The sequence below is a fragment of the Orbicella faveolata genome, unplaced genomic scaffold, assembly GCF_042242905.1.
Source record: "Orbicella faveolata isolate gen_17 unplaced genomic scaffold, um_ofav_v1 contig_26, whole genome shotgun sequence".
Lineage (NCBI taxonomy): Eukaryota > Metazoa > Cnidaria > Anthozoa > Scleractinia > Merulinidae > Orbicella > Orbicella faveolata.
Window position 1 is genome coordinate 20986306 of NW_028301554.1, and position 14666 is coordinate 21000971.

Here is a 14666-nt window from a genome sequence, read left to right on the forward strand (position 1 = left end):
GGGTCCGTTTCTCGAAAGTCCCGGAAACTTTTCGGGTCCGTAAAGCCATTTTTAGCCCATCTGGAGAAGTGCATACGCCTGAAACTTCCTGTATGAAGGGAACTTTTCTTCACATTAAGAATATGTGAATAAAACAGCTCTGTAATCGTAAGGTTCAAGATTTTGCTATGGCTTTACGGGCCCGAAAAGGTTTCCGGGTCTTTCGAGAAACGGGCCCCTGGCCCGGTACTGAAATACAGTGTACACCACCGAGAGACTAACGTTACCTTTGTAGCTTCGTAATGAGATTTCTAAGGAACCTGTCGGGGGCTTTGGATTTAAAGTACCCGCATCACTAACAATGCTACTGATACTTTTCCAGTTAAACAGGGTTGTTCAGCTGGTAACCTTAGAGCGCTTAAAGCCTTTACCCCTGACTGAAATAGCAGCATGCCCACGTACGAGCGTGCACGAGCACACGCGCGTCTCGCGTGCGAGCACTTACAAAAACAGAAAATAACATAATATAGACGCGTCTGTACTGCCAGTTCCTCAATTAGTTGTTTATAAAACGGTTAAATAGCGCGCTTTGGAGAAATATGTAGCAAGTCACACAGGAATATCTTTAACCACTCAAAACGAGTTTTTAATAATGGAAATATTTGTAGATGCTATTTTATATTTGCTGCTTTGGGGAGAAAAGAAACATTTATGACCTTTCTTGCAAATTCTACATTAAGAAGTTCAAATTAAAGATCTCACAATGCGTAGGAATTTTTAGCCCTGAGAACAACCAAACTAAGATTGGATTAAAAAAGATCACATAACGTTCATAGATAACAGAGCTGATGCTTAAGCTCCAGACTTTTAATTCTATTGGTTTACAAATGTGCCTCCTTCCGCAGCTTCCTTTCCCACACTAGAATCTTCACGACTGTACACTGACTGCATATTGACCAGCAAGCTGATCGAAATCTTTTTCCTGAATAAAAACAAATAATAAATATTGACTCAGTTTAATCCCAACAATATTTAATTTGCATCTCCGGGCAGAAATTTGTTACCAGAATTTTCCTTTCAGAACTCTCAAGCATTAGTTCTGAGGCACAAGTGTTTGAAATAAAGTGGTCTAACTATTTTCAGTTACTTTTCCCATGAGATACCCCAATACATGTATACATCTACAATTAGAATTAGTTTACAAATAGTACAATTACAAGTAAAATTTTTTGCCAACCTTTTCCCATTACTGTTAGGAATATTGCTAAGCCCGTAAGGTCTTAAGGTGTGTGGTTGTGTTAACAACAGACCGCCAGCCAAAGCTGAACAAATGACCTACCTTTGCTACAAAATCTTTGGTAAAGGGGTGATTGGGGTGACTGTCTTTAAGCTGAGAGATGTATCGTGTTGTAACCTGAAGGGTGTACAATTATAAAGTGAGAAACTATTAATGCCAGCATTGTTGTAAAAATTATTTAAGGCTAATTTAGCATAAAATTGAAAATAGAAGTTCAGCGGAATTCCCTCGGAGGGGAAACCGGCATTGGTTGAAAAGTTAAAAGAGCAATGTTGCAGGCATGCCATCAATACAAGTTCGCATAGATGTCCTACTTACCTCGGGGGCTTTTCCCAAGTGCTGTGACAAAACTACCATGTTAATTAGAGTCTCTGGATTACTACTGTCCTACAAAGGGAAACAAAACAAAAGAAAGGAAATTTTCTACACTTTTCCAAATAATAGCTTGCATTATCAAGTAGAAGTTTAATGGGATTCGACTGCCAAATACAATGAATTTTGCATAAGCTACATGTACTGTAGCCTTGATGATGTCTCATTTCTCTTGTTGGTCACTCATATCCATCTTCTGCAAGAATGACATCTAAGATTCCAGCCAAAAATTCTAGAAAGCACTAGTCCCTGCATTATAGTTAGCTACCAATTGGTTATGTTCTACTGAGTTTCAACAACTCAACCAGAGACATGCTCTTTTGTGCATTTCCAAAATCTCTTCGCTGAAAAATCAATGGAAGTTCTTAGCTTGAATCACAAACATCTTTCTAATGAGAGATGTAAGAAGGTGTACAATGAGATAATTGTGTTCTTAGGCTATAAATACAAGTAAGGCAAAATTTTTCTTACTTTGTCCAGCGCATCTTGCAGCAAACTCTCTGCATCTTCAAACTTTCCCATGTGCATGTACGCAATGGCTTGGCCATTGAGCAACATGACTGTAGGAGTGTATTTGTCAGAAAGCTCCTGGAAAATGTAGTAGGCATCCTGATATTTCTCTCCACCCTATGATGAAAGGAAAATCTATAGTTGATTCCAATACAGCATATGTTAACCGCCCAATTACTGCATTACACTAATTTCTTGCAAGAATACTATTGCGTATGACAGACAAAATCCCTACTCAAAGTGACATTACAGCTGTACAAAGATTTTTGCAAAAAAGCATAACGTTCATGCACAAACACTATCTGTACATGAATGCATTGCAGAAACATAGGCAGGCAAGGCGTGCAACAGTTAACAGTGTCGGAGATAGGAGCATTCATGGTGCTGTTTACAGTAATGACTTGTTAATTTATGATGTACACGCAATGTTACATCGGTCATGGTGAGACAGTTAAATAGTAAGCCATAAAATGCTTGACTGAACAAACTACAGTAATCTGACATGTCTCCAGATTAATGTAGATACCATCTTATTTTCTAACAGGCAATTTGATTTATTCTTTGATACAACCCACACTGTGATTGGTGTGACACACGCACATGCATAACTCCCTCACTCACCAATCACATAGCCCTTCCAAGCCCCAAGAGGAATTTTTGCTCAAAAATACTCAAGTTAAATAAGAGACCTTTTCCCATTTTATACAACTCGTAAGTTTACCCTTTTTACACAACACAACACGACACTACCTCACCGAAAATACAAAAAAAGAGAAAAAAAACCTCTCTGACATGTTGAAAGTCTGATTTAATTAAATTGCACTTTAACTTGGTGCAACGCAGTCTTCAAAGAACATTTGAGCAGTTTTCATGATTTTTACCTTTAAAAATATCGGACTGAAATGAATGTCATCAAATAAAACTATTAAACTGCTACTGAAGAGACGTAAAAACCGTCCAGAAATGAAAGCTTCTTTTTTGTTTAATACCCTGGAAACAATAGCTGATAACTTGTCAGCTCTAATTGAATCTACTCCCATTTAAAAAACAAAAGTGTTAAGTTACCATTTGTAACTAAAGATAGCAAACATCTCATGGGAAAGAGTGGTGACGATTCGTCCGCTCTAATTGAATTTACTCCCTTGTGAAAAACAAGAGTGTCAAATTACCCTTTGTAACTAAAAAATAAAAATATCACGTTATATTTGCATGCAACAAGAACAAAACAATCGTTACCTGCACTTGATATTGTAAATGTTAGAACTGATTCAAATCTAAATAATCTCGTCCCCTCCAAAACAAATGTCCTAAGAACTAGAAGTGACGATTGGTGACCTCTAACTGAATTTATTCCTTGTGAAAAACAAAAGTATTAAGTTACCTTAGTAACTAAAAATGAAAATATCTTGTTCCACTTCCATACTACTAACTCACGAAATGTTTCAAACCTCAAGGCTCATTTTGTTCATAACTAAAATCCTCAGCCTAGCCCACAAAAAATGTCGAAGTAAACCCAATATATGAATATTTCCTCCTCTTTTACAGAACAATAAATATGGCCGTTCTGAACTCTATCAGGATCAAATCTTCTCACGTGCCATTTACCTTTACGACAAGAAATTTGATTGGCTGTTTATAGTAGATCCAATCTGATTGCTGTGACATACATACATCTCTCTCACTCACTCACTCATAATTCCATTGACCCGTCCATAACATACCCGACTCACTGACTAAGAGGTATTTTTTTTTACAAACAAATAACTCAAAAATGTTGTTGAAAGACCCCCCAAAGCTACATGTACAGTGTACAATGGGCAACAAAGGTCGACACAGACACTGATACATGTAATTATTTCAAATTCTATTTTCAAGTTTCACAGGATTTCATTACTAAGACAGCAGGACGGCCACTGATTTTCACAGGCTGGCAAACCTATTTGAACTAAACTTCTTTATAAGAAAAACTGCTCCGCTAGATGCTCAAACCAGGTGGGAAAAGTCATCCTCACAGCCCATCAATTTGCCCCATGCCCAGCCCTTAATGAAACCCCTGCAAGTACCATGGACATGTTTTACTCTGTCTGCAAGAGCAATATTGGATTTTCTATCTCTAAAATGACACAGGCCTCAGCAGCAGCACAACAGTAAACTACATCAAAGGGCAGGGGTATCAGAGATTTATGACAACAGAGGTACACTAAATGCATTAAAAGAATAAGTAGAAGTAGCAGTGAAATATTGTTAAGTGTCATTTCCTCATACATTTGTACACTGGAGGTGTCTCAGTTACTTTTAATGCTGCATTGTAGCACTCAGTTCCAACTACAGTGTTGTATGGTGATATGACAGTATGGTATTAAAGGTAATTTAACTACAGAGACAATCTCAGATACTGCAGAGTGTAATTTACGGCTCTGAAACAGTAGTCACACAGGTCCTAACCCATGCTGTTCTCTCCCTTGGTAGTCAACTAGGCGGACAAAAACTTGATGAGACATACATGTAGTCTTAGCAGTATCTATGTTTCATGTTTATGTTTTCTTTCAAGGCCCAAAGATAACTTACAATTACCGTTTGTCAAGACGATTTTAAATTTATCATGGTACACTGTACTTTATGTTGAGTTAGCAAATTTTACTTTTCACGGCAACATTTGTAATTTGATACTTTTGTTTTCCATGCCAATGTATGCAACAAGATACTTTTTTTTCCACGAAAATATAAGAAAGATGTCTATTTTTTTACTCGCTGCTAGAGATAAATGGAATATAAAAGTTATCTGCTGAAAAGTTGAAGAGGAATGATTTTGTTTTATTCAAAACGCAAATTTTCATTTCACCAGTAAACAAGAGCTAATGCAATTATCAAATAGTCACGTCGAGTCACAGAATACTGCGTTCTCATTCTGTTGCTAGCTATGGTGTTAACAATAAAACACGTCAAACTAATACACAATGCTATGGATTAATAGAACTGAGGAGCGTTTCAACAAGAAGTATTGACAGAAGGAAGAGATCTTTACTTGACCAACATTATATCCCACATTGGTGAGGGAGTCACCTCATTGACTGATAAAATTCATTGGCGGTTTTCAATAAGTGTCACGGAGTCTGCCACAATAATAACAAAGTTTCAAGCTCCTAAGGAGAAGCAATATGTTTCCATTCTTAATTTGAACCCTGGCAAACACACAACGGACAACATTTCTTGAATCGAGCTATGGAAGATTCCAGAAGATACGAAACTACAGTAGCATTCTTTGCAACAAAAAAGGAGAACTGATGTTACCTGAAATATAGCTGCTATCCCTGGCCAAAATGAGAGTGTGGTATCACTCATCGCAAAAAATAAAAAATGCGTGCATCTGAACTCAAGAATGGACTTTATCACACAAGCAATGCCAGAATGCATGCGTCTTACATGTTATGTTCTACCACAAGGAAAAGAACTCAACGTTCGTGGGTAGTCTTGTATGAAATGTATCTTTCACTTAACATATGGTCAACTTTGATGCTAACTAATCTGCGCATGCGTTTAGGGCAAATTGCTTTTGTTCTTAAGAGAATAGCACCACAAGGATAGCATGAGATTTGCAAAACCATATATATATATTTTTGTCATGTTATCAAAGAAAGTAACGTACATTGTAAGTATGAAACGTTTTGCGTAATGCACACGGACACCTATAGCTACCCCACCCAGCCCTCCCCTTCCCACAAGGCTAATTGATTAATTGAAATTAATTAATTAAACAAACATTAAAGTTTACACCTTATTGCGTTATCGCCTTATTGGACTAGTGCCTCATTGCACTAGTGCCTTAGTGCTTTATGGTGTTAGTGCATTATTGCGTTATTGCTTTATTGCATTAGTGCCTTATTGCTTAGTACCTTAGCGGACAGCAGCCCCCTAAACCATCCTAATAGTGCACTCTGCACTAAAAAATGTACAGCTTATTGCATGTTCCCACTTACCACAGCAAGATTGAACCATGCCAGGGAGAGTTGTGTCAGAGTGGCATCATCATCTTGGTCCTACAGAAGAGTTAAACTACATTGTACATTTAACCTGGCTGAAGGCATTCTACATTAACAAATAAGAAATTGAAGTTTCCACAAACACAAAAAGTCATAGCATCACTATGTATTCAGGGTATTACAGACATTTGCATGAGCATGAGCATGTACCAAGGTTGCAATGACTACATTACAAATAGTTTACTTGAGTTGAACCAATGTCCAATCAGTCATGCAAGTAATATGTAACTAAGAAGACATACCTGCATTCTTTTTAGTTCTTTCCTACCAAAACAAAATAATTAACATGACAACGATTAGCCCAGCAATTTTAGGGATTTTTAAACATATCTCAAAACACATTCTTTTATCAAAAATTCAACTCACTTGGCTAAGTCTATTCTGTCCATGCTAATGTAAATTTGCACTGACAGTGATGAGCTGGAATGGAAAAAAAAAAACATAAGTTCTGCAATTAGAACAAGAAAACAGGTGCTACTGTACATGTATATGTAGAAGAACACGAGTCATGTACATGTAGTAGAGTAGAAATATAGATGGCCTCTTTTGGTTTGAAGTCAAAGGTAATGTAGAATATTACATGTACATGTACAGTGCAACTGACAACCCAACCTAACAGCTGACAATTACAGACAATAGAGGTGGTACACGTAAGTACATGTACGTCTGCAGTGGACACATTGCTCTACATGTTAACAGATACAACTTTAACCAACTGATTCTGAAATATTTTAAAGCATCAAAAAACTCGTGTATTGCTTACCACTCCAGTGATTCTGATTGATGAAGACATCGCAATGCAGATTCATAATTCTGTTTCAAAACAGAAACAACATCAGGTTGGAATTCATAAATTCTGGTTTAAAAGTTTAAAATCCACACTGCTACACAAGTTTATTAAACTGAGCATGGAAACTCTAACATCGCTGTTTATACAGTGTACTTGCACTATTGCACACACATGTATATTCAGATGTGTGTAGGTAATTACCTTAAGAAGCCTCTTTTGTCGACAGAAACCCTGATTAGACAATTCCGAACAATTCACCACACAATTGAATTATCTTTTCCACTCAATTTGCCTCCAAAATCCCACACAATACAATTTGTTTTCCCATACCCTGTGGGAAGCCCTGATATTACTGTTGTACAATGTTTGAATCAGTTGAACGGTATAGTAATTAATTATAGGAAAAATTTTACTTCACATAAAAAAACTGTACATATAAAGTAAAGTTGTATGACTATTGTAAATCAAAAAGCAAAACTGAGATTAAGTTTCCAATGTACATCTGTACCTGTTCATTGAAGTATATAGATGCAGCCATTAACAAGTCATAGTCATTGAGATCACTAGAGTTTAACTTCTTTTCTATGGACTTCAAGATTGAATCCCTATATTGAGCCACATTGTGAAAGGAATACAAATATCATTATGGACAAAAAATATTTATTTTTTTTATTTTCACCATACTGTATCTATAATATACAGAGCACAGTACAGTACAGCCATATAGTGCCTCCTGACATGAGAGGTGATAGGGGATCATCATTATCTGCTTATATCATCATCTTCTGCATATATCTGCACTGTACAGTGCATCCCATGAAGGCCTTGATTATTACAGTAGCCTGTATAGCTGGTGGGATTCGCAATTAAGTAAGTTCTGGCGGCAGAGCCACCATTTTATTCCCTCTCAGGTGTGCAAGGGATCTTGTGCACAAAATCCCGCCAGCTACACATACGCAGGCTATTATTACAGACAGAAACTTTCTTTTGAGTGGTACTGTAGCTGTATAGCAGCCATCACCAGGTGACTGAGAGACAACAAGTGAGAGACATTACTCATTACATACCTCTTGCTAGGATTCTGGTGATAATCGGCTAACATTCTGACAGGCTGTACTTCAGGAGGAGATGATGATGACACCTCATCCAAAACAACTCTGTGCTTACCCTAAGTAAAATAACAAATAAATACGTAAATAAAAAACGCGCCACCCGAGATGTGAAAAATTCTAACTTAAAATGTTCAAATGTTCAAATGTTCAAGGGGTCATAAAATTCAATGCAGAATCCAAGTACAAACTTTGGGCGTTTTACTGCCCTACATGTATATTACATTGATCAATTATTGATCAATGTACATGTAACTCTCCTGTAAGTGGACATCTGCCATATTTTTCTTGATGTCTGCTTATGGGTATAATTCTCGTAAGAGGAGAGCTCTACTAACGGATACTTTTTCCAATTCCCTAGGGTTCCCGAGGCTTACTAGAGAGTTGACTGTAACTGGACCATTACTATCATGGTGTAGACCAAAGGCTTTGATAGAAAAAAATTGGTTTTAAAAGTAAAACAAAAGAAAGTGAAAAAGACTTTGATAAAAAAAATTGGTTTTAAAAGTAAAAACAAAAGAAAGTGATATCACTTAAACCAACAAAGGTAAAGAGCCTCAGCACTGTTGTGCTAAGACTACAGTATATACATGTCCAGAGGTTGAAGGATCAACATGATACCTTGAATCAATCTTAAGTCTTTCTGAAGTCAAGATGCAATCATCAGCGAGTTATTGATGACTGCTGTATCTACAACTCGGCGCGAAAAGTTCTGCACTTGGTATTCAACACCCACTGAATTGTAATAAACGCTTTTCCACTAGGCTTAAGCTTATTGTCGGTCACCACAAAGTTAATTCGAACACGATCGAACAACCCGTTACACTAACCATACAGTACATGTACACGAACAAGCCAGAATCTTGTTTACGACATTTCCTTGGCAATCAGATGTCTTTAACAAGATTGAAAGTTACTTACCTGAGCTGTATAAGCCCTGTACATGTAAACATCCTTTTCAATGGCCAATTCACGAGAGGAAGGCTATAAGAGACAATGCAGCTGAATTCAGACAAGTCACAGTGCATAATATTTCAACCTTACCTCAAGAAGTTTTCACTAGAAGAGATTGAAAATGTAACATAAGTTGCAAAACTTACATGTAACTTCTGGGCTTCGTTTACACAGAACTGATAATTGCCGATGTAGAAGGAATTCCTGATTTCGAAGAGTTCATCCACGTCACCACTGGTAGCCATGTTGCTTTTCTTGTCGAAATGTTGCTCGTGCCCAGGTCAGCCGTGTACCAATCATTGCCCTGAGGGGCCCTGGGGACAACTTGAGCCAAAGGAGTCTTGGACCATGGTTTTTACCGGTTTCCTCTGAGTTTGGATTAATCTCTGGCTAAAAGTCCTTAAACTGTTCAACCGCAGCACCTACAGACCTTAAAATATTTTTTTAAAAGAAGGGAATTTAACCAGAAGTAAAATTTTCGGTCAACTCCCGAATAGGAATATTTTAGGGACGAAAACCAGTGATGAAGATTGGATTCTTAAATCCGAAAACGGATTTTGCGTTTCTTCACTTAACAGATCAATCCAAGATCTCTCAGATCATGTTGCGTCAAAGGAACCGAAGAATCCGCTCTGGGAAAGGATTCTACGGTTCCTTTGATGCACCATGATCCGACTGATCTTGCCGGATTGATCTGTTAAGTAAGGAAATTAATCTGTGTAGAAAAGAAACGCAAAATCCGTTTTCGGATTTAAGAATTCAATCTTGGATTTTCTTAAAGAAACGCACCCTTAGTCAAGGATTTTCAGTGCCACCTTTCTCATGTCCCAGGTTCCCATCGTCTAAGGGAACAGAACAGGTGACTCTGGGGGCCCACGAATGATATGAGCGTGGAATCTAAAGCACGTGTCCATGAAAAACCTTTCTAATTCTTTTATAAGACAGGTGGATTTTTACGCGGCATTTGAAAACGGAGGTTTCACTCTGAAAACGCATCAAATGTTTTCCGTCCACACTACGCCGGAGGAATTTGAAAACGCAACAATCACCGGTCATTTTGGATTCATGTTTGGGGGAAACGGCTCCGTCAGGTAAATCATATGATAACCGTGACGCCATCGTTTTCGAAAAGCTCCGTTTTCAAAGTGTTTTCCGCCCACAAGAAAACGAAGAGCCGAAGTTTTCAAATTCCTCCGGTTTAAAGAGCGTTTTTGAAAAGCTCCGTTTTCGTGACGGATCAGTGTGGACGGTAGACCTAACCGTAGAAATAAAGCTGCGTTTTCAAAGTTCTTCGGCGTAGTGTGTACGCTGCCTGAACTGACACAAGGATTTCGATCTCGTTCGTGAAAGCGTTATTTGCACCGTTTATCAGTTTCTTTCATAGATATACCGATAAAATAATTGAAAATACATGCTGTACAAGCACGTCTGGCAAACACGAAATCATGATAAAAAGAAAAAGCTTAAGAGAAGGGCTGCTAGGGATACTCGTGAACAACCCGACACAGCAGAACAACGCTTTCCTAAGATGAGTCTTCTACTCTTCAGTTTTGGTTGAGAGTGCAATGTCCCCTTTCACGGCTTCGATGTCTTTATAACTTAACAACACGTCAAGCCATACGAACTACCTCAAGCCATATCGTTTAATTATTCACGAATTATCAACAAAATACCACTATAAGTTCATTTTCAACCGCATTTGAATTTGACTGAAGCATCATCCGTCAAGAGCAAATGAGCGGATCTTTTGTATCCGCTAAACGCTCAAGAGACCGCACTATAACTTCGAATTTGTCGGATATAAATGAACGTGACATTGTACCAAGGAAGAATGGGTTCATTTGGACAGGCGGATTTGGAAAACTGCATTTGCGGAAAGCACCTGCAGAGAACAGAAGCCAAACTATATACAAAACAATACAGAATCGGTCTTTGATGATAAAAACACAGAATGCATGCAAAATAGAGTGGTTCAAATGAGTGGCTTCACATCTTTGGCCGAATCGAATCAGTTCAGGGCGTTTTCATGTATATCGATAGACAAAAAGTAAAATCGCACCAGCTTTTTCGGTGGGATTTACAGACTGCTCCGTTGAGCTGATGCAAAATTAAAGGCATGACTGTATTTCAAATCAGTTGCAAAAACACAGTGGTGTTCTTTAATTCATCTAAGTCGACTCGTGTTCTGTAAAATTAGAAAGTTCAGCTGGTTATAAAGTTGCAGAAAAAGAAAGTTAAAGGGTCTTTAAGAGAAGAAGCAAACAGCAATATTTTGATAAGCATTTCAGTTGACAAAAGACTATACTTACATGCAGGTTCACTTTCAAAAATAAACTAAGGAGAAACAAGACGAGAGTAAAGAAATATTTTCTTTAGTTTATCTCTAGCTCATAAACTGAAGCGTCTTCATCCCACAGTAACTGTTGTTGGAAAAGACGCTCGCGAGCGGTGAAGACTATATGTACACTGATTTATATTTACGATCAACCTTTTAATATGAAATTTTTTCAATAATATGCTTCATAACTCGAATTCCTTGAAAACATTTCCATGCAGTGAAGTATTCTGAAACTTCTATAGTTGGTATGAGGTCAAAATCAGCTTGGGCACCTCAAGGAAAAGTGATCTCGAGTTACAAGATTTCGGTCAAAAATTAAAGCATAGAATCAGAACTACAAGTAACCACAGTCTAAATTTAGGACATTTAAAACTTTGGATATGTCGTACCACTGAAATATTTTCGATTCGACTGGAAAAGACGGAGCACTTCAACATTTTATGATTTCGCCGAGTTTCATTCAAAGTACTCAAGGCATGCCTTGCCTTGATAACCGCGCGTGATGTAATAAACAAGGTCGTAACGTCATGTAAATTCATTTAACAGATATAATTCATAGTTTGGCCTTATCAAAAACGCCGACGGTATTTCTACATCAAATATGCTAAATAAAATTAAATATATTGGCAGAATCGTGACGAAATTAAAACATTGGATTTAAATGGGCTTCGTGACAGTTTCTAGAATGCGCAGTTCTAGAGATTATTAATTTGTCTCAACGCTTCGTGCTAAAGACTGGACAACTAAGAGCTTGCTTGTAACTGGCTCCGCTGTTCGTAAACCCCATTTGCGGACAAAACCTTACATTTGATTTTTATTTTCAGCAGCGAATCATAAAAGACCGTGGATAACTCTTGTGTTTTACAGAAGATTAGGCCAGCTGTTTATATTCTGGTAATACGTTTGATATAAATGCGTTAAAAAACAGCGGAACTAGTGATATCTACATGACAATGACGAGAAGGAAGTCAATAGACGATGCTTACGTCTCTGGAACAAAAACTGACTTCCATGTTGATAACAAAACCGGCAAGGAGAAAAAGGGACTGATTTTCTATATCAGAATATTAATGAAGCTCCGAACATATGAAAGATCAGTACCGTCGAAGCGTACATTTCTCGTCTTCAGCTCCTCTACGGATATTTTTCTGGCATAGTATGGCAAATCAATCTTATTTGGAATATTCCGCTAACAGATCGCTCTCAGTGGAGAATAATCTGCCGCATGAATATGATTACGGCAAGTTCTTTTTGAGCTTTCTAGTAATTGCTTCCACTTTGCTAGGTAACTCGGTAATTATATTTTCCTACTGCCAAAACTACAAGATGAGGACTGCCACGAACACGATGGTGTTGAACCATTGCCTCGCAGACACGTTCCTGGTTTTGTCAGACATTGCGTTTTATGTAACGCCAGCTTACATCCCAAGTCTGATGGACGGCGATGTCTTTTGCACTCTGTCAGCTTTCTTCGATAACTTGTTCAAAGCAGCTTCGATTCTAAGCATGTGCGGCATAGCGCTCGACAGACACGTTCACCTGGTTAGAAACTCTCGTAAGCGAATGTCCAAAGAGCGAACAATGGTGGTCATAACTTGGTGCTGGTTGCAGTCTGCAGTCGTGGCGACTCCATGGAACAAACTGGCAAGACTCGAGAAAATTGTAAACAAGGGAGCTTTATGCCATACACTCCCACGCCTTTTCGAGGCTGGATTACCGTTAAAAGCCCTGTCCGTGTTCTACAAGATGGTCTCCGTTCTCCTTCCTTTACTCGGTATCTGCTACGTTTCTTACCGCGTTTTTAGTACAGTGCGGCGGAGACGGAAAGTTAAAACACACGAAGGTTCATTACAAGTCGCAAGACGAGTCCCTTCGGAAAGTTTCGTGACGCGCGCGCATGCCAGATCACCGATTACGGCCATCATCTTGCTCCTGGTGTATATTTTATGCATGACACCGTTTTTCGTCGCAATTGTTTGGACGATGTTCCCGAAAACTCGCGTTCTCGCCCCCGGGACGGCATTTGCTGTGTACTTCTTGTTTCGTCTGAAAGGATCTCTATTACCAATCCTCTACATCTTGAGAAACCGTTTCGTTCTCAGCTACCTTCACAAACTTGTGTGCTGTAGTTTTGCAAAGAAGGCAGGTATTGCGGAATATTCGAACGCGTTTGTTACGAACAATTTAGGAGGTCGTGCAGAGTGGAACTGGGTTTCACCAAGGAGAGCAGGAGGCGGGAATGGTTTTAACAGAAGAGGAGTGAGACAGGAGTCAAGAGTATTCTATGGAGTAAAAACTCTGACAGTAACTTTTGATTTTACTGATCTCAAAAGAGCAAGAGGAAACTCTCGTGTATAAAGCGGCAACTCGATTTAGTTAGTTAATAATCGGTTGCTCAAAATCATACTTTGTCTCAATTTAGGCGGGCGCAACAAAATAAAGCTCTTCGCATTAAAATATAAAGAACTTTTTATTGTTGCTGCTGTTTCTTTGGAGGCGAATAGCTCGATTTTATAATAACAAGTGTTATAATTTTGGTCACAGTTGTAAATTATATTGAGCGACTTTTTTATGAATTCAACCTCAACCTTACTAAGAGTAGACCATGAATTACCCGAGCTCAAGCTGATGTTTCCGCTAAGAAATGTTTGAAATGACATCAGTTAATGATTTGTAAACAAACCTAAAAAGAACTCGATAGAAATTTAAATTAATATACGTAATATATTAAACACGAAAGACCGTGTTTGACCACATTTCCAAACACCGAGAAGAAAGTTGGCTATACAACGCCTAGCGGAGCATTTTTGACGAACTTGAAGGTGTTTGGAAATGAGGTCAAACACGGTCTTGAGTAGTTGATATATCTTCTCAATCGAAACTTAAACTAAGGAGGAAACGTGCCGTGAATAAAATCGTAAAAATCTATGCTAATTAAGATCAGATATCGAAACACCGTCACGCTCATGATTTTCTTGGTTTAAACTTGATGAATTACAAATGAGTATGAGAAGCAAATTGTAAGTCCGCGAATAAATGATGGTTATTTCGAAAGAAAATTTTGTTTCATTTTTTTTTTCGAAAATTATCAGGATTTACAGTAAAAATAAAATGAAATAAAATAACAATGAAAGAATGTTTAGGAAAGAGGACTGCAGGTGAAGAAAATGTTAATGAACGTATTTCCATTCAGCATTCTACAATATTTATCAGAGCTGTCGAATCAAACCTATCATCACATGACGGGAATTAAAACATGCAGGTTTTTCCAAGTGGA

General features: G+C 38.0%; 2 protein-coding genes across 2 annotated transcripts; one reads left to right on the plus strand and one right to left on the minus strand.

Moving 5' to 3' along the window:
• Positions 1-816: 816 nt before the first annotated feature.
• On the minus strand, positions 817-9338 carry LOC110069623 (coatomer subunit epsilon-like). The gene is made up of 12 exons (XM_089295721.1): positions 9198-9338; positions 9019-9081; positions 8056-8156; positions 7497-7593; positions 6962-7011; positions 6565-6618; positions 6441-6462; positions 6136-6195; positions 2120-2275; positions 1595-1663; positions 1319-1393; positions 817-961 (listed from the first exon to the last, which is right to left on the minus strand). The coding sequence occupies exons 1-12, from the start codon at positions 9294-9296 to the stop codon at positions 908-910; spliced, it is 900 nt and encodes a 299-aa protein (XP_089151847.1). The 5' UTR covers positions 9297-9338; the 3' UTR covers positions 817-907.
• Positions 9339-12050: 2712 nt separating this feature from the next.
• LOC110069579 (histamine H2 receptor-like) lies at positions 12051-14536 on the plus strand. The gene has a single exon (XM_020777102.2). It carries the CDS (start codon positions 12476-12478, stop codon positions 13745-13747), a length of 1272 nt encoding a protein of 423 aa, XP_020632761.2. The 5' UTR covers positions 12051-12475; the 3' UTR covers positions 13748-14536.
• Positions 14537-14666: the final 130 nt, after the last annotated feature.